Genomic DNA, 25,056 nt, shown 5'->3' with positions numbered 1-25,056 from the left:
TGTACGACATTAAGTTCCAGCAGACCTAATTGGAGCTTTTGATTCATAACTCACACTGCACTGTGACTTTTGTTCTTAATTATTTTAACTGTATTTAAATGTGACTTTTTTATAATGCATTGTGTTTCTTTTACATTTTGTGTTAATGCCTGTTATGTTTCTGTAAAGCACTTTGAATTGCCTTGTTGTTGAAATGTGCTATTCAAATAAACTTGACTTACCTAATTAAAGGGATTCTGAGAGGAAAATGTCATCTATATACTGCATTTTGTTCTTTAAATGTATTTTTGCATGTTCATCTACCTTAGTGTACTATAACTGCTAGACAGGCACAAAATTTTGTTAGACTTTGCACATCATGAGTTTTCTTTTTCTTGTGTACAGTTTGTCTTTGTTGTTCTAGTTCATAATAGAAGTCAAAGACTCAAAGGAGAAATCACTTTGCACTCTGCTGCATTTTGACACGTAGTGATGGAGAGGTGATAATGCAATTTTTTCTGTAAATCCATGAGGACTGACCTTTAATGCTATCCATGAATGAGTCACATCAGTCCTTTGTAGATCACTAAAATATCATTAAAATCTGTTTAATAGATAGATAGACTTTATTATCCCCTTAGTGTTAAACCAAAAGAAGAAAAAGAAGAAGAAGCCGGTCGTTTACCTTATAAGGTGAAATGGGTGGTCCCGAGAGTGACGTATGCGGGGTCAAAGGTAATTTTGTACGTCAGCGTGGTGGTTTGGCGCCAGCAATTTCGCGGGGCAACAGCACAAGGCGCAGCAGAAGAAGCGAGATAAAATATAAAATATACCACGCTGGAGTGCAGACTAACACGCTTCACACACTGAGGCAGACAGCTGGAGCTCTTTGTTGGCGTTGATGGTGAGCGGTGGAGGCTGCGTGTGTGTCAAACGTGCAAGTGTAAATATCTGTTTGTTAGCTTTGTTTCTTTGCTTGTCGTAGAATATAAATAAGCACCTTTCCGCAGACAGGTGAGGCAAAGTCCCCGTGGTGTGAGCTCAGCAAGTGTTGTCCACCTGTGTGCATCAAACTTTGCCAGCTACAGACTCGACATGCAGCCTGCTAGCGCTGCTAACCTGTTAGAGCTAGTTAACATTAGCAGGCTAATGTTGTTCCCCTGTATGCTTCAGCATGTGTACAGGGGGTTTTATGTTTCCCTAAATAATGCTAGAGGACAGCTGTTGCAGTGTGACGAAGCTGTTAATTACAGCAGGACACTGACTGACTTGTTTTGGTTCCTCTGAGTGTCCGAGAGGAAGTTGCTACATGGCCTTGGGTAGCATTCAGCAGCACACACACACACTCATTAACTTAGACAAGTTTCACTCAAGAGACTCTGTTTTCATTGGCAGCTAATGTCCACACACATCTGCAGAGTTTAACCTTTGTCTTCATCTGCTCCATGTTCACAGCTCTGGATATAGTGGAGGGTGAACACAGCTCGACTTAAATCAGAGAGGTATGTCCACTAATTTATTTTCTACCCCATTGCTTTTCAAAGTGGGATCTGGGGACCCCCAGGCCCCCTCAGGGGGGTTCCCAGCAAAAGGGGAATAACTTATTTCCACTATAATTCCATCCATAATTATCACAACACATTATCACTATTTTGGTCATTGGTCTCATACACGTTATGTAATAAAACATCTAAAAGCAAAAATCTTAGATGGGGGAACTTGGGACAAAATCTTATCAAATGGGGGTCTATGGTCTAATTTGTTTCAGGTTAGGGGTTCTTGATATGAAAAAGTTTTGAGAACCACTGTTCTACCCTGCCGTATTTCTGTTCAGTATGACGGTTCTTTGAAGTTTATGTCTTACACCTCACTAAAAGACACACAGGATGTAAAAAATTGTAAAGAAAGAGAAGATAAAATTGAATGATAGTTACAGCGCAGTGCTCCCAGATTGGTTTAATTTTAAAAAGAGGTGGAGCAGACCTCAAGTTTTCTGGGAGTTTGTTCCAGATGTGTGGAGCATGAAAACTGAAAACTGCTTCTTTTGACCCTGAGGTCAGCAAGCATACCTGTCCCAGATCTGAAGGTCTGGACGGTTCATGTAATTATCTTTAATGTGGATGTTAAAAGTTAGGTTTGAGTCCAAGATTTCTGGCTTGGTTTGAACTATTAGTAATTGAAGTGGAACATCCGTCTTTGTTGTTTGTTCTGCTTTTGCAACAACAATGATTTCCGTTTTTAACTGGAGCCATGGTATAGTGCAGTATAGTTTATGCAGCAAATTCTCACATTTGAGAAGTTGAGACCAGAGAGATTTTTGCTTGATAAATGACTCAAACAACAACTAGATTCAAAACAGTTAATTCTCTGTCAACCAATTAGTTGGTTAATTGTGTATTGTTTCACAATAACGAGGTCCAGGTTCCTCTTACTCTTTTAGCAGACACTTTTGTCCAAAACAATTTACATTTTTACAATCAAATCAAGGGCGATTTGCGATTTTGTTGTCTTGCTCAAGGACACTGCTACATGTGAACAGCTGTAGCCAGGGATCAACCCACCAGCTCCTATCTACACTCCCCCAGTCCTTTGTTTCCCAACGTAGCTAATCGCTGTTTTCCTGACTCCCTCCTGCTTACTCTGCTTCTCTTTTTAAGGCCTTGCGGAGGTGAGTAATAATGATGGCGACGGCAGGGCCTCCCAGCAACTCCAGCTTCCTCCCTCTGCTGGAGTCTCTGGAGGACAGTGCTGCTGGACAGTCCGAGCAGACAGACGCCTACCTCACCATCGCCAAGTAGGTCACTAGTGCTTGGTCCTTCACCATCCTCTTGATATATTGCAAGAGTTGTTATTGTTGGTATTGTGTTACAACTAAAAGTGAGTGAGGACAAATTGATTTCTTATCTGCAGCCGGCTCAGCGGAGAGGAGGGCCGTCAGTTTCTCCCTGCAGTTGAAAAGCACTTTTCTCGTTTGGGTAAAGCCATCTTGGTGAGTCTCTTGTATGTCATTAATGCATATAGAACTATTAAGAGTCCTGTTTTTATATTGAAGTATTATACCTAATCTGGTTTTTGTCTCATGTTGTTTCCAGGCTCACATAACCAGTCCCAACGCTGAGCTGAGCCAAGCTGCCTTGCAAGCTTTAGGGTTTTGTGTGTATCATTCTCACGTCGTCTCTGGAGTGCCTGGTACACAACTTTCCTTCAGAGTTAGAAGTGTTGGGATTACATGATATGGTTATGAAATCGCTGCTGAGAGTGTTCTGTCTTCTGTTTGTTTTCCAGAAACCTTTGCAGCAGAAATACTATCAGCACTTTGCTCCTTGGTAGTGAAATCGACAGATAAAAATACATGCACCAGAGCATTATGGGTCATCTCAAAACAGAGTTTTCCTCCAGATGTGGTCGCCAAAAAAGTAAGTATTGGTATCAGTATAGGTTTAGATCTGGAGTAATATAATGTAGTTTCAGAGGTGTCAGGCCGTTGTTGTATTGATCCATGTTTCCTCTGCTTAGGTGCCGTGTATACTGGACACCCTGGAGAGTGTGTGGAGCAGAGAGGACATCCAGTCTGTTGTAATGGAGCATGAGGCCTTGAATGTTGTCATTAGGTAAAAGAACATTTGGTCATGCTAGTTCGTTATTTGATGGGAATATTGGTAATTGCAAACAGGACATGAAACAGACGGATCTGTTGTACAATGGTTAAAACTTTGCTGGGGTTTGTTAGATAGAAGGAATGAATGTGCTTATGTGTCTCCGTTGTTTTTGGTGGTTGGAAAAATGCGCAAAATAGTACAAATCTGACACACAGCGTTCATTTTCCATATTAAAAGATCGTTCTGCAACTTTCTTTGACCAGGTACAAGACGGGAATTTTTTCAATTTGAAAAATCATCATAAGATTTAATTAGACCCTTTTACTCCTGTATTTACAGCCATGACTGACATAAACAAGCTTTTAGTTGTTGTCTAGTATTTGTCTGTGCACAACAAAATCTGTAAATGAGTTTTAGAGTGATGGAAGGTTCCAGACCTGAGCTTTGAATTTTAATCGTCAAGCTTTAGGGTTTAAATTTGAAACACTGATTAGGCTTGTAAAAAAGTTTCATCTGTCATAATTAGCAGTATTTAACTTCTGTAGCGTCTTTTTTTAGCTGATTGCAGAGGAACTAGGTTTTCCTTATTGCGTTGTATAGATTGCATCATATCTACTGCACATGAGTACATTGTGACGTCAATGCTGAATAAACATGTCATTTACCACTGTATATTGATATGACTTCAAGAGTTGGTTCATATTTTTCCTGGTCTTTACAGGATGCTGGAGCATGTGCCGACCCAGATGGGCAATGGAGCGGTACGGTGGGCGAAGCTGGTCATCCCGCTGGTGGTGCACTCCGCCTCCAAGGTTCGTCTACGAGCCGCAGCAGCCATGGAGATGGGCATGCCTCTGCTACTGGAAAAACAGACGGAGGTGGCTGCTGTCATTGAACCAATAATGTCCCCGGTGAGTAACCCTGTGTGTTTCTTAGTAACAAGGCTTCAGTAGCTCAGTTTTTGATTTTGTTTTGTACTGTAAAAAAAAAACCTCTGCTGACATGCCTCTATATTTGTCTTCACAGAAACTGATCCCAGAGCTGCAAAAGCTTTTCATGTCCAAGAATGAAACAAACGTCCTGAAGCTCTGGCCCTTATTTGTGAAACTTCTAGGGAAGGTAAAGCATATCTGCCCTCATGTTCTGTCTCTACAGTACAAATCCATGAATGTGTGACTGAACGTGGCCCCTTTTCTCCACAAATCAATATTGTCCATAAAGGAAGAGGAATTTTGTTTAGAGGCAGATTAGACATACTACAAACTTAAAGCGCATCAGAAACATTCTTGGCTTAGATTTAGTTCTGCTACTAATTTTAATGTAGACACACTTTAGACCAAGAAAAATAACTGGACTGGACTGTCTAGACTCATTGTTCAACGTTATGGGGCAATGAAAACTTGGTCTGCAATGTGCTTTCTGCAAGGTTTCCCAAGGTTTAGGACAAATACTTAGTCCATTCAAAATGCAAAGCAGTTCACTTAACAGAGGTCTAAGATCTGTCCTTTAAGAAGAAGTGAAATTCTGAAAGTTATCAGAAGTCTGAAGGTGCAAGTGGCATTAGTTTGAGCTGGTCACATTGGACAGAATGAAAGCTGGAGTTTTATTAAGCCTTTATGAAACAAATTATTATATTAAATATAATTATATTAAACTTGTTGTGTTTTGTACACAGCTGCTCCACAAAGGAGGTCCTTTCATCAACTCCCTGCTGCATCTGGAGGAGCTGGGTTTCCGTAGCTCCTCTCCCACCATCAAGAAAATTGCCTTCCTTGCCTGGAAGAGCCTGATAGACAACTTTGCCCTCAATCCAGGTGAGCAGCTGATCCAAGTTGAACTCTTAGATTTAGTTCCTCACAGTCATCACAGCAGAGTTTTTAATTTTTTTACGTGTCACTCCTGAAGACATCCTGTGCAGCGCCAAACGCATGAAGCTCCTGATGCAGCCCCTCATATCCATCAACGTGAGGACGGAGCCCCTGCTGCTCACCAAGGTGGAGGTCTGGTGGTACCTGGTTGTCCAGCTCGGGCCCAACCTGTCATCCAACTTTGATCAGGTTCGACACGCTCCTCTTTCCCTCACTCGCCTGTCCCAACTAGCTTGCATTAGAAAAAACAACAGCTAGATTGCTGTATATCAGCGGTCATCTTTATTATCTTATGGGCTGAAGGCGATGGTGCTTTTACTGTCATGACTTCATGTGATGCAAATCAAGACATTTGTTTATATTTAGTTGTACTTATTCAATGTAAAGTCAGAGAGCAGCTCAAAGAAAGAAAGGCAGTGGCATCTGAATAGTGACTATAAATGTAAGACAAGCATTTAAATCTATGTGATGTGTTTTATAGCTCAGTGGTTATTTGTATAAATCCTGTTTGCACACAAGTGGGCGTGTGTGCAGAGAGGACTGTTTGTTACTTTTGGAATTCTGTGTAATTTTACTGTTGAACAGTCAGGAAACTTCTGTCAGTGGTGACAAAGAAGGAATAACCTGTGACAGTAGTCTGTAGGGGTAGAGGAGAAATCGATTCTTAGATGCATTGCAGTGTGGATGTTGATGATTCTGCATTGATTTGCAAATGTCAAATTGATTTTCTAAATGTTAGTTATAACGTGACGTTGACGGAATGAAAAAGGCGGAACTCAGCTGTGAGGGCAGTGTAGCACCTGGACAGTCTACATCACGCACACGCTAGAGTTATCTTCACAAAAGACAGCGGTTGTAAGCATGTTTTGATTTAATGATTAAATAATTACCTGCAAACGTGAATTATATCATGAACTTTCTCCACCGTCACTCAGAGACTAATGTTAGTTGAGCGGAGCAACAATCAGCAGTAACAAACGTCACCGGCTGACCAACACACACTGCAGCATTCAACAACTCAAACCAACTTTCACCTCAAAAACCCTGCAGCCACTCAGTGTCTTAGACAGTGATGTCTTTCCCCGGAGCTAACGGTGCAGCAGAGAGGCTGCTCTCCACTGCTGGAGACATGACGTTAATAACAATAAAGTGGAGCACTCCTCCTCCTCCCCCTCATTTTGTTATCCTCATACAGGCAGGAGACTGTAAGATGCTTTCAAAATTGATTAATTAATTAATTAATTAATTAATTAATGCAGTTAACTTTTTAAAATAAAAAGGCTGCCGACCATTTATTTTATCTGCCAGTTATGTTTCATATTGTATTTCAGTGGAATAAGGACAGTGGGGAACGGTTTGACACACAGTATCCTGGAGCAAGAGACTGAAAATTGTGCCTCCTTTTCTGTTCATTTAATCCAGAATGAAATCTGAATGTAATCAGACACCAAAGAATCAGAATTAAATCAAATCATGAGATTCTGAAAGATTCCCGCCCCTGGTAGTCTCATATGACTGGCTCAAACAGGTTGAAGACATACAGCCAGTATGAAGAGGTTATTGGATCTTATTTAGTAAATGTCGATGAATGCTGTCCCAAAACAAACTATTTCCAATTGTTAAATTACTATAAGTTTCATAAGCTTTTTTTTTAAATATATCTGTATTGTATTAAACCTAATTATGATATATGAGAAGCCTGTTTATGACATGAGGTGTAGAGTTTAGACATGATGCACTAACTTGATGTACTGCAGGGTAAAACATTGTGATGTAAGTGAACAGTATTTGTGTGTCTCCAGGTTTCTGTACCTCTGCTCCAGTGCACCATTGGATCACCCTCCTCTTCTGTTACTCAAAACGGTGTTACAACACCTGGCACACCCAAGACTGGTACGTTTCTGTACATCCACTTTGACATATCAGTCCCCTGTATGATGTACTAGACCAGGTAACACAGACTGGCAGTGGTGATGATGTATTTTGTATTATTCTCCAGCTGTTGCAGGCACCCCAGGCTTCAACAGCCCGGCCAACACGACTCGAATGAGCCTGAACTCCAGCATCCAGCTCCCCTCCACCTTCCCCTCCATCCAGCTGTTGGGTCTGGAGATGTTGCTCCATTATTTTCTGGGACCAGATGTCGTTACCATGGCAGCAAAGCACAAACTCATCCTGAGTCTTGGTGAGAGTCAGAGCCGCACGTTACCCTGTCGTCCATAACGCTGCAATTCATACCGTACATTTACGTTGACCTGCTCTGTCACTTCTGTTTGTATTTGTTCTTCTGTACTTCATCCTTCAACTGAAGCTGCAAAGACAATCACACTGGGTTGTATTTAGGTTTGGCATCTTAATGGACTCACACAGACTAAGTTGACAAAATGCACCACCCCAGTGTGACGGGCTAAACATCCAGCAGGTTATAAATGCTGTGCAGATGTGGCTTATGGTCAGTGTGGTCGTGCATTTTCAAAGTTTCCCTCAAAACGGACAACTGAGACAGCAAGGATGGAAATAACCTGGCCACAAAAACAGTGTTTCCTCTGTCTGTCTAACACTACTCATGAATAGCCAGTTAGTGGCTGCATTTATGTTTAGCACTTTTATCCAAACATTCCCAAATAGTGAGGAAATGTTCTCAATAGCCTGTTTCAGTCCTCTGAATTGCTGTCCACATTTTTTTTTTTTTCTTTTTTTTCCAGTAATTCAAATATGTCTCGTGTTGTGCTAATTGACGGCTGCTTCCTTTGGAATGAAAAACAGTCAAGCCAATGAGAGCTTTGTAAGCTTAAGAACGGTGTCATTATCTTCCTTTTGTCAGAGGCTGAAAAAATGGTGACAAGCATGGATGAGGCAGCTTTATAGTTGTATAGATTGATAGCTGACTTAAATAGCAGCTCTTAAATCGTTGCTTTTATTCAACCACTACCACGGCCTGTGTGTCTAGAACACAATGTCAAACTGAATGATGAAGTAAAAACAAAATGGTAATTCAGTCTCATGATCATGTCAGGCTCTTATTCATCAGCAGTTCAGCCTTTGTGTTACATAGCGTATCTTAAGTGGATAAATAAATAGTACAATTTAACATGTTTCCCACGATTCTCTTTTCTTTCCAGAGCCCTTGAACCACCCATTCCTCAATGCTGCCTCCTCCTTCACCAAACATGCTGCTGTGCTCATCTCAAACATCAGAGATGGCATCACCAGCATCGGCAAAGACGCCCCAGGTAAACCTCACAGCTTCACTTCATCGTGTAGTTTATAAAAGGTTGAATTGAATCCTCTCTCCATCTTCTCCAGTCAGCATCCGACTGACTGTCAGTGATTGTTACCAAAGTAGAATTAAGCCAGTTTTTTAAACTGCATAAACTGTAGGAGGCCAATGCGTCTGTGAAGGCTCAGGGCCCATAAATATGGAAACTGTTCTGTTTATTGACAGAAATTTACAAGTTTTCTTCCTTAACCTGCTCTCATGCACACAAGGTGTAGTCATGGTTTCCTCTCTTCTACCTTCCTTCAGATTCCCTTCTGGCTCTCTTATGGACCAATCTCGTTCGTTTTGTCAACTTAACTATTGAGTCTGGTAAGTACTGAGGTGTTCAGTCATTCTGTATGGTGTATGAGATTTGGAGAAAATTAATCTCAAACTAGGCTCATGTGTTCCGTCTTTGCAACAAATGCTAATTTACAAACAGTTGTCTGTACTCTGCTGTCCAATCCAGCTGCTAAACTGCACTGTTATGATAAGAAAAGCTGTGTACGCATCTAGTCAGAGCTCCGAAAGGAGTTGTAGAATCAGGCTCTTCATTAATATCTGCAGTATGTTTTTAAAAATATCTGTTTATTTGAAAACTTTCAGAAGGCAGCTTTAGCAGAGAAAGCTGCTCCCTTTTTACTAATTAGATTTGTCTGCATTTTATATTTTTGTTGAGCAGTAAACACAACATAGCTTCCTGTTTGAGTGTTTTTAGTGATTTATAAACATGCTGTGAGAATGAAATGTAGTCTTTGACAAGTAGCCAGCTCCTTTTTTTAAAAAAAAAAGTTGATGAGATTTGCAGAATATTTGTTCATTTATTAGCGTGCCTTGTGGCTTTTCTTGCCCCAATAATGAATGTTTTGTTGCAGAACTGATGAGATGAATCATGATAACTTGCCAGTAATTTCCAGATATGAAATGAACACATAAGTGGTCTGCTTTATGCCAACGTCTTTATAAACTGCTCTTTCAAATGTGATTGTGGCTGCTGCTCAGCAGGGTGGGCTCTTAAAGTTGTGGGTCCCACCCAGTAGCTCCACATAGAGCACTCTGATTGGGTCTGGACTCTGTCAGTCTGGAGGAGGACCAGCGAGACCTCGTCCTCGTCTCCTGCCGGCCCACTCTCACTGTCATCAGTTTAAGTCAGAGCGTTCAGAAACTTTCGGTCTGGATCGCTGTGAAGAGAAAAAAACACTGAGGGGTGTGTCCCCAATGATGACTCTCTTCTTCTTTATCAGACACATTTCCAGCTCTCAAAGTCTTAAACAAATTTTCTCTCTACCAACTCTCTTAAGTTTTAGCCTCTGTAAGAATGTGTTTGCTTTTGGCATTCTGCTGATGGGGTTTTGAAAGTCATTTGTGTTGACATCCCCGGCTGTCAGTAGGCAGTAAGAAGGATCGTCAGGGCTGTGAAGTACTGACGCTGATGCTTCAGGCTCTGCAGAGCATCGTCACCTCAGAAGCTCTGCCTGCAGACAAAGTCCTGGTAAGACAGTTTAAACATCTGCACAGTTCAATGCTACTAATTTTGTTCATTCATTTGTTGCTCCACATATGATTTTTATATACATTTGATGTTTATTATTGTCATTTTGTGTGTGAAAAACGAAAACTTTGTACAAACAAAAAATAGATGGTTGGAACCTTCAAAAATATTGTGTATGTGTAATGATAAAACTTTAGTGCAAGTATTTTATAGTATTAGTAACAGCTAGTGTTAAACTTTGCAGGTCTGTAATTTATTCTTGTAGTTGGAACCACTTCACAACATGCCTCTCAGAAGTACTTTTCTTTCTTTACGCTTAATTTTAAATACCAGCATTTAAAAAACGATTGGGTTACATTTCCCATCACAGCGACTCCTCTCAGCCTCTCTCAGCCGACTGTGATTGAAGTTTATTGTGTATTTCAACAGTTAGAAGGTTTTGTAGATGAAACTGCTTAAACACAGATGTCTGTTTGTACTTCAGGTTCTGTTTGAAGCCACAGTGAAAGGCATTCCCCACAGAGTCCTCGGCTCTGCCTCCTACCAAGTGGGCAAGATGGATGTACTAAACGTGAGTGCCTCTGGATCTACAGTTCACATCACATATTTGTTAAACAGCTTTCGCGCAAATGCTCTCAAAGATGATTAAAACCTTTTGTTTTCCTTTTTCCCAGGGAACACCAGCTCTGTTCCTCATTCTTCTCCTCTACAAAAGCAGCATGCTCTCAGCATATATAGAGGATGAGAGGTGGGACTGATTATTTATTCACTAAAATTGTCAGTTGTTCACATCTGTAGTTTTGTTCTCTCAGTCCAGACCAAAGCAAAAAAAAAAAATCCACAGTTGCCTTTTAGTTTTAGTCTGTAAAGGTTATTCTGTGACTATGTTTGAGTGGGTTTGATGCACCAAGAACACTCAGCAGTGTAGTAGCCTAAACATCATGGGACAGCCTCGGTACTGGATGTGCTGAACCCTGAAAGTGAAACCCTCTGCATGTAAACGGGAATATTAGTGGAATATTCATTATCATTAGCCATGTAAACAGCTTAGTAGGAATATTGTCTCTTTCGGAATAAGGGTAAAATCTGAATATTTTGTGCATGTAATGAAGAGTTGTGAACATGATACTTTGGTTACCATGTCAGAGAAAAGTCCTTTTCAACAGCCCACTAATGTGGCATTCACAGTTTGATATATACTTGATCAATTTTTCACTAAATTGCGAGACTGGAGCCTTATTGTTGCTTGCAGCAGATTTTTGTCATAATTATGATTTTACCTTAGTAGGTACCACTTTTCAATCACATTTATTTTTGACAATAACTGATGTTAAATATAACCCATGTACTATTACACTAAATGAACTAAGTAGAGTAATAATTTTTTTTCTCCTCACATCTCAGCCCTAAAAAAAAAATAACCAACCTAATACATCTTTAATCTATATCAATGCTTGATTTATGAATTTATAACATTCTTTATATCTTATATTATTCAATAAATGCGTTTGTGTCTGCAGGTTTTTTCAGTGCCTTCAAACACTGGTGGGCTGTGGCTTGTCGGGTCCCACTTCCCCTCTGGCGTTTGGGGAGGCGGTGCTGGGTGCCATCAGCCACAGCGCTGCGTCTCTGCAGAACAAGGAGCAGCTGTGGAGGATGTGGAGCGTGATGGTCAGCCCGCTCACCGACACCATCACACAGGTACGTAGAGAAGCAACGGCAGTGAAACTCATAGGAGTGGGGTAGCCAAACAGAACCGATGATCAGTGTTGTTGTCATGTAATATCTAGATGAAAGAGTTAATTTCACTGTGTCAATAAGAAGTAGAGGACAAAATCTGATTTTGAAATAAGGTTGGGTAGGGATGCGTATTTAATATCTCAAATTTTAATCTGGATTTTAGTCCGTGCCACCTTGATCTGCAAGTTTATTATCTTGGCCAATTGAACCATTTTTTTAACACACCGGTGTGAGCAACAGAAATCCTGAAAAATAATAACCTTGATAAAATAGCAAAAAAAAAAAAAAAAAAGCAGTGAGCGGAGATGCTCTAGAATTGTTTTTCTGTCTGTAGTAATATTTTGCAGTTTATTCACATCTATAAAATTCCGCTGTTGGTTTAAAAACTGCATTTGCTGCATCATGTTACAGGAAAAAAACAAAACAATGAACAAATCCTGTTCAAACCTTCCTGCCGCACCAGATGGACAGTGACACTCTAATCTCCACAGATATTTTACAAAACACAAAAGTAAAGCATTAAAAGCCATGATGCAGGTAATCTGTTAATGCAGAGTCATGATGTTATAAAACAGCTGTATTATCCAAGAATATCTAAACAGTGAATCAGGATTCAGTATCAGCAGACACTGGAGTGTAACTGACTCACACAGAAACAAAACTTGGTGATGGTGGTGATCGTTTTGGCATTTACATTTGACTGGTAACCTGTGTTTTTACCTGATTTGAAGTAGAAACATTACAATAATTACAATTACATAAGTGATTTTTTTTATGGTAAAAATATTACTGTAGCACATGAAGCTGTTATGATGGCAGGAAAACACTAAATGAATTTGGTCTCACACAGAAATATTCTAAATCTTTGCTTTTTACAGTCTAATGAAGTCAACCAAGGTGACGCCCTGGAGCACAATTTCAGTGCGATGCACTCTGCCCTGTTGTTCCCAGTCACACATCTACTACGTGGTACACCTCTACAGCAGGTCTGTATATCTTAAGCTTAAACTACTTGATCAGCATACGTTCAGTTTACACCATAAAGTGGCCCAACTGGTCCAACATCCTGTTTTCAGTTTGTCCGCTGGGAATGGTCTGATTCTGATTTCTTTTTTTCAGGCATCCCAGAAGTCAATGCTGTCCACGTGGTCCAAGCTGTACAAGGTGTTTGCCCGCTGCTCAGCGCTGGTGGTCACAGCTGAGGAAAACATCTGCTGCGAGGAGTTCTGTGCAAAGATGGCCGCCGCAATGGACAAAGATGCCCTAATGGTGAGTAGAATTAGCATCATGTTAAAACCACAATAAGTAAGCACCTAAGCAAATATGTAATACAATGTTGGCCATTTCACAAAAAGTACTCTATTTAAAAGCTGCCAACCTGGAAAAATTCAGCAATTATGTGGGAGAGGATGCGAAAGAATAAAAATATACCTGCAAGGATTAATAAGCCCAGCTGCTCAGCTGTTTGTCATAACGGGAAAACATGATTTGTAATTTTTTGTATGTTTTTGCATTTCGCTTTTAAACCTAAAATGATTCACCCACAAGTTTAAGTCACTCTTGTGCCAACACCAGGAATATTGTTCCCACAATTTAGTTCACGTCTGGAAGTCAGGATGTATTTTATGTCTAAATGAATGAATGAAAAATGACAAAATAAAAACCCTGATATTTTAGCATGACTGCAGAAATGTGTATATTATAAATATTTGTAAAGATCAGTTACACTTAATACACTCAATAGTATTGAAGTTTTGGTTTTATTTGTTTTGAAAAGAACCCTTATTTGATCCCCCAGGTTCCATCGACATTAAACGCTGTTGCCAGTATCCTCCAAGTCATGGTGGAGTGTGTGGACTTCTCTCCGTACACACCTCTATTTCAGCAAAAACTGAAGTGTAAGGAAACTTGAGCTAACCTTAGCTTAGTATAATACACACTTTATTGATTTAAATCAAGTCCCCTGTGTGAATTTTTGTTTTCTTTTTTCTTTCCTCCAGCTCCTCACACTCCAGTAATCTGGACAAGAAAGAGAAATAAAGCTCTGGGGAACTTGTCCACCTTCCAGTCCCTGCTGGTACAATGTCTAGATGTGTATTTGAAGGACCCTGAGGCTTCCGCTGAGGGCACAGGAGTGGCCCTGGTCTCCATCCTGTCTGCCCTCTTCACAAACCTGGTCCTTGCCAACGCTGTCCAGGAGGTGCTGACTTCTCTGATTCAGCCTCTCACTGTCTTCTACGAACAGGCAGCCAGTGAGTCACCAAAATTCACCTCGCAGATTCTGGCAAAGGTGGGTTCTTTTATCAAATGGGTACAGTCTTTACAAACCCTGGAACTTTAATAAGACAATGATGGCAATAATAATGGCAATTAGGCCTTGAATGAAACTGATGACTGTTTCTTGTCCAATTATTTTTTTATTTTTTAAATAACTGTTTGCTTTATTTTTCCTCTGCCTCCTGCAGTTGGAGAAGCTTCTCGGTGAGGTTCTCGGCTGCCTGCAGAGCAGCTCTACTTTGGCCTACAATGATGAACTCCTGGCTCTGCTGTCTCCTCTGCTTTGCGTGGTATTTCCACACAAGAACAAGCAGCTCCGCACGTCAGTCGCCCACTTCTGGAACTCCACCTTCGCCAACTCAGTCAGCCTCACTTATCCAGAGGAGCTCAGGTGAAAATCTTCAGGTCATATTTAATGCTGCATTCACATTTTCACCCAGATGAAAAGGCCACATGTATAAGTATTCATACATGTTTACATTTCTTTTTGACAGATCTGCATAGTTGAGCTTACAACAATTTATCAATTTTGTAATTTCTCTTTACACAGACCAATACTGAGTCAAGTAAAGCACAAGACTCCAATCATTCTTCCTGGCTTTGAAGTTATCAGTGTTCCTGATGAGCTCAGTGGGCCGTATTCAGTGAGTTGCCCTTAACACCTCTAACGTTTTTTGGTTTTGTGATTTCAACGTAATTCACTGTTCTGTCGTTTTTCTTATCTGTGGCTGATCTTGTTTGTGTCTTCAGAACGAGAGTTCTCAGTTGGAGACCAAGCTCAGCGGGATGTCAGTTCCTTCTGTGGGGAAGAGGGACTCGCTGCTGGGAAAGGCTGCTGAGCTGAAGGACAGGAGGTCCACAAAGACCTTAAAGCCGGTTTCTGTAAGTCTAAACCTAAGTCTAATCTAAATTTTTTAATGTCTTGACAGCATCAGACAAATTGAGGCATTTGAACACTACAAGAATGGTAATGAAAATATCAAATTTTTGAACATGGCTGGCACAATCCTACACACAAGTGATAACATGAATGTTTTGTCTGCGCTCCATTTTCAAGAAAAATAACAGATGTAGTGTTTAATAGGGAACTAAGAGAAAGCATTTAAAAATTAAAAAAAACGTTATCTAAAGATATTCCAAGTCAATCTTAAGGATTGGTATCTGCTAAAATAAAGCAGATCAAATGTTGATCCTTTCTTTGCTGTACTTCACTGTTCAGTCTGGCAGTGTTGCAGTGCTGCTCTCCTTTACAGCAGCCTACAGTGCAACATGTCACTTATATGCAAATGGTCTGAGTGACTCTGAATTCTGACTTTCTGATTGGCAAAATACACAGGTTCGCTAAACTCCAACTCTTAACCCTCTTTCTTATTGTCAAAGAGAGAATCAATTTTGAGTAGATTCTGAATCGAATGAGATGCCCAAAGATTTCCACCCTTAGTGTCTGTAATCAGCCAACTGGTCATTTGTGAGGGAAGAACCTTCATCTGTAACACTGCTGTTCAATTGTGAGTGATCTTGGTGTTTCTCTATTTCCAACAACGCCCAAAGGATGATATGTCTTCTCTCCAGAAGATTGTGTCACGTCAATTTCAAGAGTCACTTTCTCCCACTTAAACTTTCATTCATATCATACGAATAATTTAATATCAGCTCAATAGTTCTGAACCAGGACCTTCATATTTTGATTAAATAGCTTGTGTGCCAAAGTCAGGAGGCTACACCTATTGTTGTTTCAGTGTGTCAGGTACATATTTAATCAGCATTGCTTGGTAACAGCAGATACCCAATATTAAAGGATTGGATAAGGGCCAAATTAACTTTACTATCACATTCATTTGGTGTTTTTGTCCAAAGCAGCATACAATAAAGGCATTTAACCTCCATTGGAAAAGAGCTAGATGTCATAAAAATCCGCAAGTGTATCCCTCCCAAACAAACGACTGAGTGTTTTTGTTCCACCATTACACAACTTTTTTTTTTTGTTTTTCATTTTCTTTTCCTCAGCAGACAAAGCTGGACTTTGGCTCTCCCAAGCCTCCCCGCAGAGAAGTTTTGGAGGAAGAGGCCTCTATTGACTTTGTCTTCATTCCTCCTGAGACAAAGGAGAGAGTTTTGACAGAGCACCAGAAGGAGATGAAGAGGACTAAAAGGTCAGATTTGTCCCTTTGGCTGTTTGTCTATCAGCAGTGTGTTTTTATATTTGAAGTGTCTGAGTGGTTGGTCTTTTGTATAGCTCTTTTTTTTTTTTTTTTTTTTTTTTTTTTTTATAGGGTTGACATCCCTGCTATGTACAACAACCTTGATGCTTCTCTGGATACCACGGTATTCAGCCAGTATACACAGAGCCAAGAAGATTCAATGTAAGTTCAAAGCATCTGCTACCAAAATCAAAATAAATCCCCACTCTCCCATAAAGCAGTATTCATAGACGAAACCATTTTTCCCACAGGGGCAAACTGCCAACTGAACAAGATGACATGGTTGCCAAGGAGGCTCCAGGCAAGGTAATGAAACACACTAACACACTAACATAAGGGAAAAAATTAGCACTGGCAGGAAAGACTCCTCTGGGGGCCTGTTTTGTCCTGTTTTTTCTAATACTGCCAGAACAATATGAATAAAAAAAGCTCCTTGCACATTTCTCGCAGCACTTTACAGCAAACATGCCCCATATGGCATTGTCTCCAGGTCAAAAAGCGTTACTACAGAAATCTGAAGCATTAATTGAGGCAGTGATAGATAGTGATGTCTCATAACAATATATCACAATATGACACTATCAAAATCCAGTAAAAGAAAGAAGAAAGATGGCAAAATACTTTTTAAAAGAGCAGAAATCAAATCAACAATCTATTGATTTTCCATTGCTTATTGGAGTACTGGTTGAGGTTGCATTAGAGTAAGCATGATGGCCCAAACATTTTTCTCCCCATCCACACCCTCCAGCTTTTCCTGGGGCATTTTGAGCTGTTCCCAGGCCAGATATGTAATTTCTCCAATATGATCTGGATCTGCTCCAGGCTCTCTTCCAGTTGAAAATCCCACAAGGCGTCCAGAAGGTATCGTCATCAGATGGGGGGAGAAAATTACGTAATTTCCTGTAATCAGTTTCAGTAGCTCCCATTTATTCTTACAATACATGGAAAAACAATAAATTACCAAGCATAACATGCTTTTATGATGCTCCCGTAGAGGCATTTAAATGAATCCCAAAGCAAAACGAAAAATTAAATCTTTATGGTCTCTCAAGCATTTTTATTGAGCTTCATGGTTTATCATCACTGACATGATGGTACCTATTTAATGAAAAGATATCAAGGTCGAGATGGAGTGAAACAGTTCAGACTGCAAATGTCTACAGCAAACAAAACATCTATGCCTTATTATTACTTAACAGACTGTGGTGCTAGTGTATTGATATCTCAAGAGACCATATCATAATATATTGCTTTATTATTTTTCTCACCCTGAAATATTATTTTAATTGTATTTTAACACCAGTCACCATTGATAAAGTAATCTACTTTTTTTTTAATGATTGACAAGGTTTGGGGTGCTGAAACATTTACATTAGTACACGCCCATGAGGATTTCAGTGGCATTTGAGACTAGTAACTGGTCAGAGAAAATAGAAATCATGTTTTCATCATCACTATAACTGAAAAGGGCAAACAGATGCTCTAACTAATTCAGTCACTTGCATTTGGTTTATTTTAGGTTTCTCAGGAAGCTGTGGCAAATGAGGAAGAAGCAGAAGTTCAAACAAGAGAGACTCAAGACTATGTGAGCCCCATGGCAGTGGAGAATGAGACAGAAAACCACAAGCAGGAGGAGATGATACCCCAATCAGCAGATGTTTCCATGGAGGACACCAAGAGTGATGTAGGAACAGAAGACATGGACACAAATGCTAAAGAAGGCACCAGTCCCAACATCTCTGGCTCTTCAGATTTGATCTCAGGAACTCCTCAGAAACCCTGCAGCCGCCGCCAGTCCTTTATTACTTTGGAGAAGTACGCTGAGGGAAAGCCTGCCAGTCCCAACACTGCATCCACATTCACAGGTCCCCTCATAAAGACCTCCAATAGCCAAGAACACAGTGACAGCACCAAGACATCCTCCCCTCAGGCTTCCCAGACAGCCACTGGCCCAAAGTCTCAGGACTGCCACTCTTCACAGACAGGACAAATGAACTCGCAGTGTCCTGTGAACAATATCCAAGAGTCCCCTCGAAGGCCCAGAGTAGATTCTGGGAAGAAAAGTGAGCCTGTAAGGCTGATTGAGAGACTGCCAAGTGATCCAACAGAGGATGAAGATGTTATCCCAGACACCCAGACTGAAGCAGAGGTCAAGGAGAGTACAGAAAAGGCTTCCACATTAGAGGAAATGAAACCCTCAAGCCAGGAAGGTGAATCTTTACAGAGTCTGGATGATTCTCAATCCTCTGAGACCCAGACTTCTCCAGGTGAACCCAGACGGTCAGGACGCTACAGAGTCAGACCTCTGCTGCCTGGAGAGGATCCAGAGGAACGAGAAGAGAAATACATTCATCTCAAAAGGAGACGTTCTGGAGAGGAAAATAAAGGGTCAACCACACTACAAGGCAGACCAAACACGAGAAGTAAGCAGGCTGCCGAGGAGGAGAACAGCAGAATACGAACAAGGGCTCAGAGGGACATGAGCAAGTCAAGTCAAACTAACTCTCAAGGTAGATCACACAGGAAGATAAGACTGTACAGCAATTCAGAGGAGTTCCTTGCTAAACCTGAACACAAAAGGAGAAGCGCCAGAGATCAAGAGTCCAGCCAAACTGACATACAGTCAGACACACAATCTGATTATGAAAGCCAGTCACAGGGAAGGCACAGTCGTCCGCGCAAATCATTGGAGAAAAAGGATTTACCTGAGAAAGAGTCTAGCCAAACTGACATACAGTCAGACACACAATCTGATTATGAAAGCCAGTCACAGGGAAGGCACAGTCGTCCGCGCAAATCATTGGAGAAAAAGGATTTACCTGAGAAAGAGTCTAGCCAAACTGACATACAGTCAGACACACAATCTGATTATGAAAGCCAGTCACAGGGAAGGCACAGTCGTCCGCGCAAATCATTGGAGAAAAAGGATTTACCTGAGACAGAGTCTAGCCAAACTGCCACCCCTGAGCTTGAGCTTGTTGAACAGTCCAAAAAGGATGAAGATGAGTCAAAGAAAGATTCTCAAATGATCACCTCTCCTCAAACTGATGGCCAATCCCAAGAATTAAAGCTTGTGGAACAGACCAAAAAGGAAAAGGTAGATTCTCAGGTAATTGCCTCTTCTCCAACTAATGGAGAGTCTGAAGATAGAACAAGCACTACAAGCCAGTTGGTGAATGAATCAGAGGATGTGGTCAAAGACCAACACAAGACGATAGAAGGTACAGATGACAACCTTACTCAAGAGGACTCTCAAGTGATCACACCTTTGTCTTCTGATAGCCAGTCTCAGCGTAGATCAAGAAGAAGTAAGGCATCATCTGAGGCAGCAGAGTCGGAAGACACAAGCAATTCATCCCGAAGGCAAAGTAGATCTAATTCTCAGACAATGGTGTCAGCTGTCAGTCAGGCAGAGGCTAGTATTGGAGGTAGGACCAGAAGGAGCAAGTTACAAGAAGAACATTCTAAGTCAAGTCCTAGCTCAACTCCCGAGAGCTCTCAGTCATTAGATAATTCAGGATCAAGCGAGTCCTCTCAAGGCCGGGGTAGATATTCAAGACGAAGATCTTCTCAAGCATTGGCAGCCAGTATGGAGTTTTCAGAGTCTGAATCCTTGGAGGGCAGAGAGAATTCCTCCATGCCCAAAAAGAGAGGGAGGAAACCTCGAGCACGGTCTCTTGCAAGTCCTCTCACTATTGAACTCAAAGACAGAATTGGTGGTGATATTGCTAAGGGTGATTCAGATATTTGTCAAAAGGTAGACCCACAAAGCATAGAAACGACTAATATAACAGATCTGGAGGATTCACGAAAGAGCCATGATTTGCAGGGTTCTGAATCACTCCAGGTTACAGGTAACATTGAGGAGCAAAGTAATGAAGGAGGACATATGGAGGTGGAGGCTTATGCTACTGTAGCCTTGGAGCCTGTTGTCCTGGAGAAAACTGAGACTGACAACACAAAGGAGAACAGTGTGTCACCTTGCAAGAAGGATGAAACGAATGCTGATTATACATCACAAGAAAGTGACATGGGGGACTCTCACTCGGCTGAAATACTTGAATCAGTTGGGATCAGTACTAAACAGATTCAGGAAGACTTACCCTGTGGCCCTTCTGATTTGTCTGCTGTGGACACACCTGCACCCTCTGATGAGACAACAGAGGAACTGCAGGTCTCAGAGTCTTCACAGGAGAAGGTGGCTGAAGTGGCAGAGCCTGGTGATGTGGTTACAGAAAACGAGAAGGATTTGGATCCAGACCACCAAGAACATCCAGTTGTCCCAGTGGAGGACACTCACAGTACCTCGTCTGGACAAAACCAGGAGGAGTGTCCAAATGTCATTGATGAGCCTTCAAAAGAGGAGGAAGAGTCTGTTTTCATCAAAGAAGACAAATCAATAAACAAGCTCACAGAGGCCAGTGCTGGTGAAGAGGTCACACCTCTGCAGGACAACATTGACAACGTCAAAACCCAGGTTATTGAGTGTCAGGATGAAGAGAAAACCCAGACTCCCAACACTGAGAATGATCCAGTCGCAAATTTAGATGCTGCTCTGAGTGATGTTTGTGACGCTTCAGTCACTTCAGAATCGACGACCAAAGATGATGTTCAGGAATCTCCAGCGAAGCAGAAGGACCTGGAGGCTGTGATGGGGGCAGATGTTGGCCAAAGCCCCTGCAGTGGCAGGACCAGAGGAACCTGGTCTCCCTCAGCTTCCCCTTCAACTAGTATTCTTAAAAAGGGCCAGAAAAGACCACTAGAAGAGGAGACTCCCTCACCTCTTATCAAGGTAAGTGAAGTGTAACATATACTTTGTCAAAATGCTTTTCAAATACACAGGTTTCACTGTACAAACCTGAACTAACTAAATTTATTTTCTCCAACTTTGCAGTCCCGGCGTGTGTCTTTTGCTAATCCGATCCAACAGCAGGAAACTGCAGATGACATTGATCGTCGCAGCCCGGCCATCAGAACCAGCTCCCCCAGAAGATCCAAAATTAGCAGCATCCCACAGCCCAAGGTATGAATGAGGTCATCATGGTTCTTAATTGCTATATTTCAGATCCACATGAACCTAACTTTTTTTTTTTTAGCAAATGATCCGTTGTTGAACTGATACCACGACCTTCTGCTCCTTATTCTAGTATGTCACAACTCCAACAAAGGGCCTGCTGATCCTGAGTCCCAGAAATCTGCACAGTCCAGGTTACAAGAGCTCCAAGAAATGCCTGGTACGTACATGAATAAGAAATGAACATTCAGTATTGTCATCACGTTATAGTTCTTGTCTAGTTCTGACTCTTTAGCCACTGGATATTTGACTTTATCTATAAGCTAATTACTAATGTGCTGGATAGGTCAGTTAATAAATGATGCAGCTGCTCAAGACCAAGAAAAGTCTTGTCTGTTGTTTCCCCAACTACTGGAAAAGTGGAGGGGGTTAGCCCCGAATTTAGCAACAATGGGTTAGCCTGACCTGACCAGGCTCATTTAAGGTGGACCAGCTATTCTCATTTACTGTCAATCTCAGCTGCGCCCACTCTGAATGAAGAAATGCCACAATTTTATATAAATAGAATTATTTAATTCATTTTTAATTTAAAAGTACTGATTAATGCAACCTTACAGTTTGCTTCACAGTTAGAGGCTCTCATTGTTAATGGTAGATCCAACTCTATTACTACCCCACCCCCCAGATTTCTGAAATGAGCCAGGAGCCTCGACCTGTCTCCAAAGACTGTATTTTCCCTGCCCTTGTTGGCTGCTCTGCACCTGTAGAAGCTGTGCTGTCTCAGATATCCTCCAACATGTGGTGAGTACAGTGCAGCATCTGCCAAAGAAAGAAAACGCATCATAAACTACAACTGATCTTCTGTATTCAAATATTACTTGTTTTTGCATCAATGTCAAGCCAAAATGAAAACAAATCTTTTTATTTAGTAAATTCTGTTATTTCCCCTCATAGGTCTCGTGGTTTTGGGCAGCTAGTGCGAGCCAGAAACATCAAAACAGTCGGTGACCTCAGTGCTCTTACTCCTGGTGAAATCAAGACTCTGCCAATTCGCTCCCCAAAGATCTCCAATGTCAAGAAGGCACTTAAAATCTATGAACAACAGGTATTCCAGAGATAACTTTAAAAAAGATGATTTTTTTTTTTCCCCCAAAAAAATAAATAAAAGCACATTTTTATTTGTATTGACGCGAATTATTCTCTTCTAGCGTAAAGGTCGAGGTGGTGACGAGTTGAAGAGTTTTGATGAAATGGAGATGATGACCTCAGAACTGGAGGAGACGAGTGCTCCTCATAACCAGGATGAGGAGGATAAGACCTCAGGCGAGACATTAGGTGTGTGTGTGTGTGTGTGTGTGAGATAACTTTTGTATGTTAAGATGGTCACTCTCTCCATTTTCCAGTTGAACTTTTTTTTCCAAAGGTGACAAAAAATCCATTAAAATCAGTGTCACTGAGGTTATATGCTGTCCAAATCAGAAATTAATCTTGAAATACAGTTGTTATCCTGGATTTTGACTAAATCTACATCTCACTCTATGATTAAAGCAGTAATTCGACATTTTGGGATGTATGCTTAGTTGCTTTTTGTTGGAAAATGACATGAGATTGCTACCACTCTACATCTACTCTCTAAGCTATAGCCTGTTAGCTTAGCACAAAGACTGTAAACAGGGGTAAATGGCTAGCATGGCTCTGTCTGAAGGTAATAATAAAAAAAAAAATACCTACCAGCACCTCTGAAGCTCACTAATTAACACATAATATCTCGTTTGTTTAATCAGTACAAAAACTGATGTTTAAAAGCTACATTTGTGCTTTATGTGCTGGACTATTTATGTGGCTGGGAGCAGTAACTTCCTTGAGTCTCCGCTGGTTGCCCAGCAACTGCTTTCAGTCATGAACCTCCAGTAAAAAGTCAAATGACTATTTTTCTCACTTTGGTTTTTTTGTATGGATTAAAAAATGAGATATTACATGTTAGTGAGAAAGTAGGCAGATTTTATCTTTGGACAGAGCCACACTGTTTCCTGCTTTTATGCTAAGCTAACCGGCTGCTGACAATAACCTCATATTTACTTTACAGCCATGAAAGTGGTATCAGTCTCATCTATCCACCAGAAAGAGCATACTCATGTTTTCCACAATGTCAAACTATTCCTCTAAGTATGTAAACAATGGCATTTTTCTCTCTGTAGCCACAGAGCTGGTGGACGAGCCCGTTCCTGTAGAGGGGAGGCCGGAGGAGGACCGCTCCGGGAATCTGACACTTGACTCACTGGCTGCAGAGCAGCGACCTGAAGGACTGCTGTCAGAAGTTGAAGTCCTGACCTGCAGGATGTCGCCACTAGAACTCAGTCGCTGCTCACCACAGCAGCTCGTTCAGATGCACGATCAGTTAGGAGGCATGATGAGGCGCGTGGTGGTGGAGCTGCAGACACGAGCCTGCCAGACAAATAGCAAACCCTGAAGAGACTACTGCTTCTGCTGGAAGAGACAGCAGCACGGGCATAAAAAGGCACAGAAAAAGACCAGACTTTTGGATTTATTGAGACAGAATCTGCAACAATGTATCATTGCTCAAGTAAAATCAACAGATTTTACAAAGGAGGATTTTATGCTTTTAACTGGGTATGGCTTCCCCCTTTTTCTCTGCTTCAAGTATGTTAAAATAAATGCTAACAGCTGTATTTTTATTTCTAGCTTCAGCTGTAATGTAGCATATTTTTAGAAACACTCAAAGGGAAGCACAGTTACACTTTTTAAGCTGTCAGAAGAAGAAATCAAGTTTGGTTTTATTTTATTTTTTTTAGTAGTGATGGTTGGACAGGGATGGTATTTTCCTACTGTCCTGTATAGACTTTGTAATAAAGGACTGATGTAAGACGAACGTATGTAGAAGAAAAATTACATTTTTTTGTTTTTCCTCCACATGCAGTTGACAACTTTGAATTTTCTACATACCCTTTCTCTCATGTCACTTCATTCCTCCATGTGCCTGTTTTTAGGCTGTTTACAGTTTCTGTGCTTTTGTATATTTTGTAGCGTTTCTTAGCTTGTTAAACATTTCTGTCATCTCACCTTAATGTCTTCTTACATTTTTAATGTCATGAAACAGACTAATCGATGGTCTGCACATTGTTTGTGGTTTTAAATACTTCAATAAAAGACAGAACTGATATTTTTAAAGCGCAATTACATTTTTAAACTTTTTGTTTGGCTTCCATTTAATATGAACATTGCTCCACTCAATGTGTTTTATCTTCCTGTTCCTTCATTTGGATCTTTGCATATACATCATTCTGCACAGTGAAACTCTGACATTGATGCTAGAAGGCTGTTTCACATTTTATCTGAAATGAGACATTTGTATGAATATACAAATGTATTCTAGATTTTCAATGAGGGAGGAGTAGATGTCATTTTAAGGATTTTTTAATGAGGTAACATTTTTTGTAGAAAAAAATATGTCAGACACACACAAATTATTGTTGAGAGCAGAGGTTTCCTAAATCATGTATGGAGGGAATCTTTAACATCATGTAGGAGCAAAGAATTCTGCACAGAAGATTCACACCCATACAACCAGATTTGAGGAAGGACACTTCAGAAAAATTTTTTTTTATT

The 25,056-nt window shown here is 40.8% G+C and overlaps 1 protein-coding gene across 7 annotated transcripts; it reads left to right on the top strand.

Moving 5' to 3' along the window:
• The first annotated feature begins 727 nt into the window (after positions 1–727).
• rif1 (replication timing regulatory factor 1) lies at positions 728–24,618 on the top strand. Of its 7 annotated transcripts, XM_044365477.1 has the most exons (37): positions 728–883; positions 1,435–1,481; positions 2,637–2,773; positions 2,890–2,968; positions 3,072–3,168; positions 3,265–3,395; positions 3,496–3,590; positions 4,300–4,489; positions 4,605–4,697; positions 5,254–5,392; positions 5,484–5,635; positions 7,249–7,339; positions 7,446–7,631; positions 8,569–8,679; positions 8,973–9,035; positions 10,094–10,197; positions 10,682–10,768; positions 10,872–10,945; positions 11,718–11,898; positions 12,816–12,923; positions 13,057–13,206; positions 13,736–13,835; positions 13,938–14,227; positions 14,403–14,605; positions 14,765–14,858; positions 14,965–15,096; positions 16,222–16,367; positions 16,488–16,577; positions 16,667–16,721; positions 17,935–19,032; positions 19,147–21,207; positions 21,310–21,438; positions 21,563–21,649; positions 22,115–22,230; positions 22,384–22,534; positions 22,638–22,764; positions 23,628–24,618. In XM_044365477.1, exons 3-37 carry the CDS (start codon positions 2,658–2,660, stop codon positions 23,897–23,899), a joined length of 7,398 nt encoding a protein of 2,465 aa, XP_044221412.1. In that variant the 5' UTR covers positions 728–883; positions 1,435–1,481; positions 2,637–2,657; the 3' UTR covers positions 23,900–24,618. The 7 variants fall into 7 exon arrangements, with proteins under 7 accessions (XP_044221412.1, XP_044221410.1, XP_044221409.1 ...); XM_044365475.1 differs by having other exon boundaries at positions 10,097–10,197; positions 16,225–16,367; positions 17,935–21,207; XM_044365474.1 differs by having other exon boundaries at positions 10,097–10,197; positions 17,935–21,207.
• The last annotated feature ends 438 nt before the right edge of the window (positions 24,619–25,056 follow it).

Source organism: Thunnus albacares, chromosome 11 (assembly GCF_914725855.1).
Source record: "Thunnus albacares chromosome 11, fThuAlb1.1, whole genome shotgun sequence".
In the NCBI taxonomy this organism is placed as follows: domain Eukaryota; kingdom Metazoa; phylum Chordata; class Actinopteri; order Scombriformes; family Scombridae; genus Thunnus; species Thunnus albacares.
This window is presented reverse-complemented; position numbering and strand designations above follow the sequence as displayed.

Coding starts and splice junctions, on each gene's coding strand:
- rif1 (XM_044365471.1), top strand. CDS start 2,658: ATGATGGCGACGGCAGGGCCTCCCAGCAACTCCAGCTTCCTCCCTCTG. Junction 3,591..4,299: donor GCCTTGAATGTTGTCATTAG/GTAAAAGAACAT, acceptor TGGTCTTTACAG/GATGCTGGAGCATGTGCCGA. Junction 9,036..10,093: donor CAACTTAACTATTGAGTCTG/GTAAGTACTGAG, acceptor CCCGGCTGTCAG/TAGGCAGTAAGAAGGATCGT.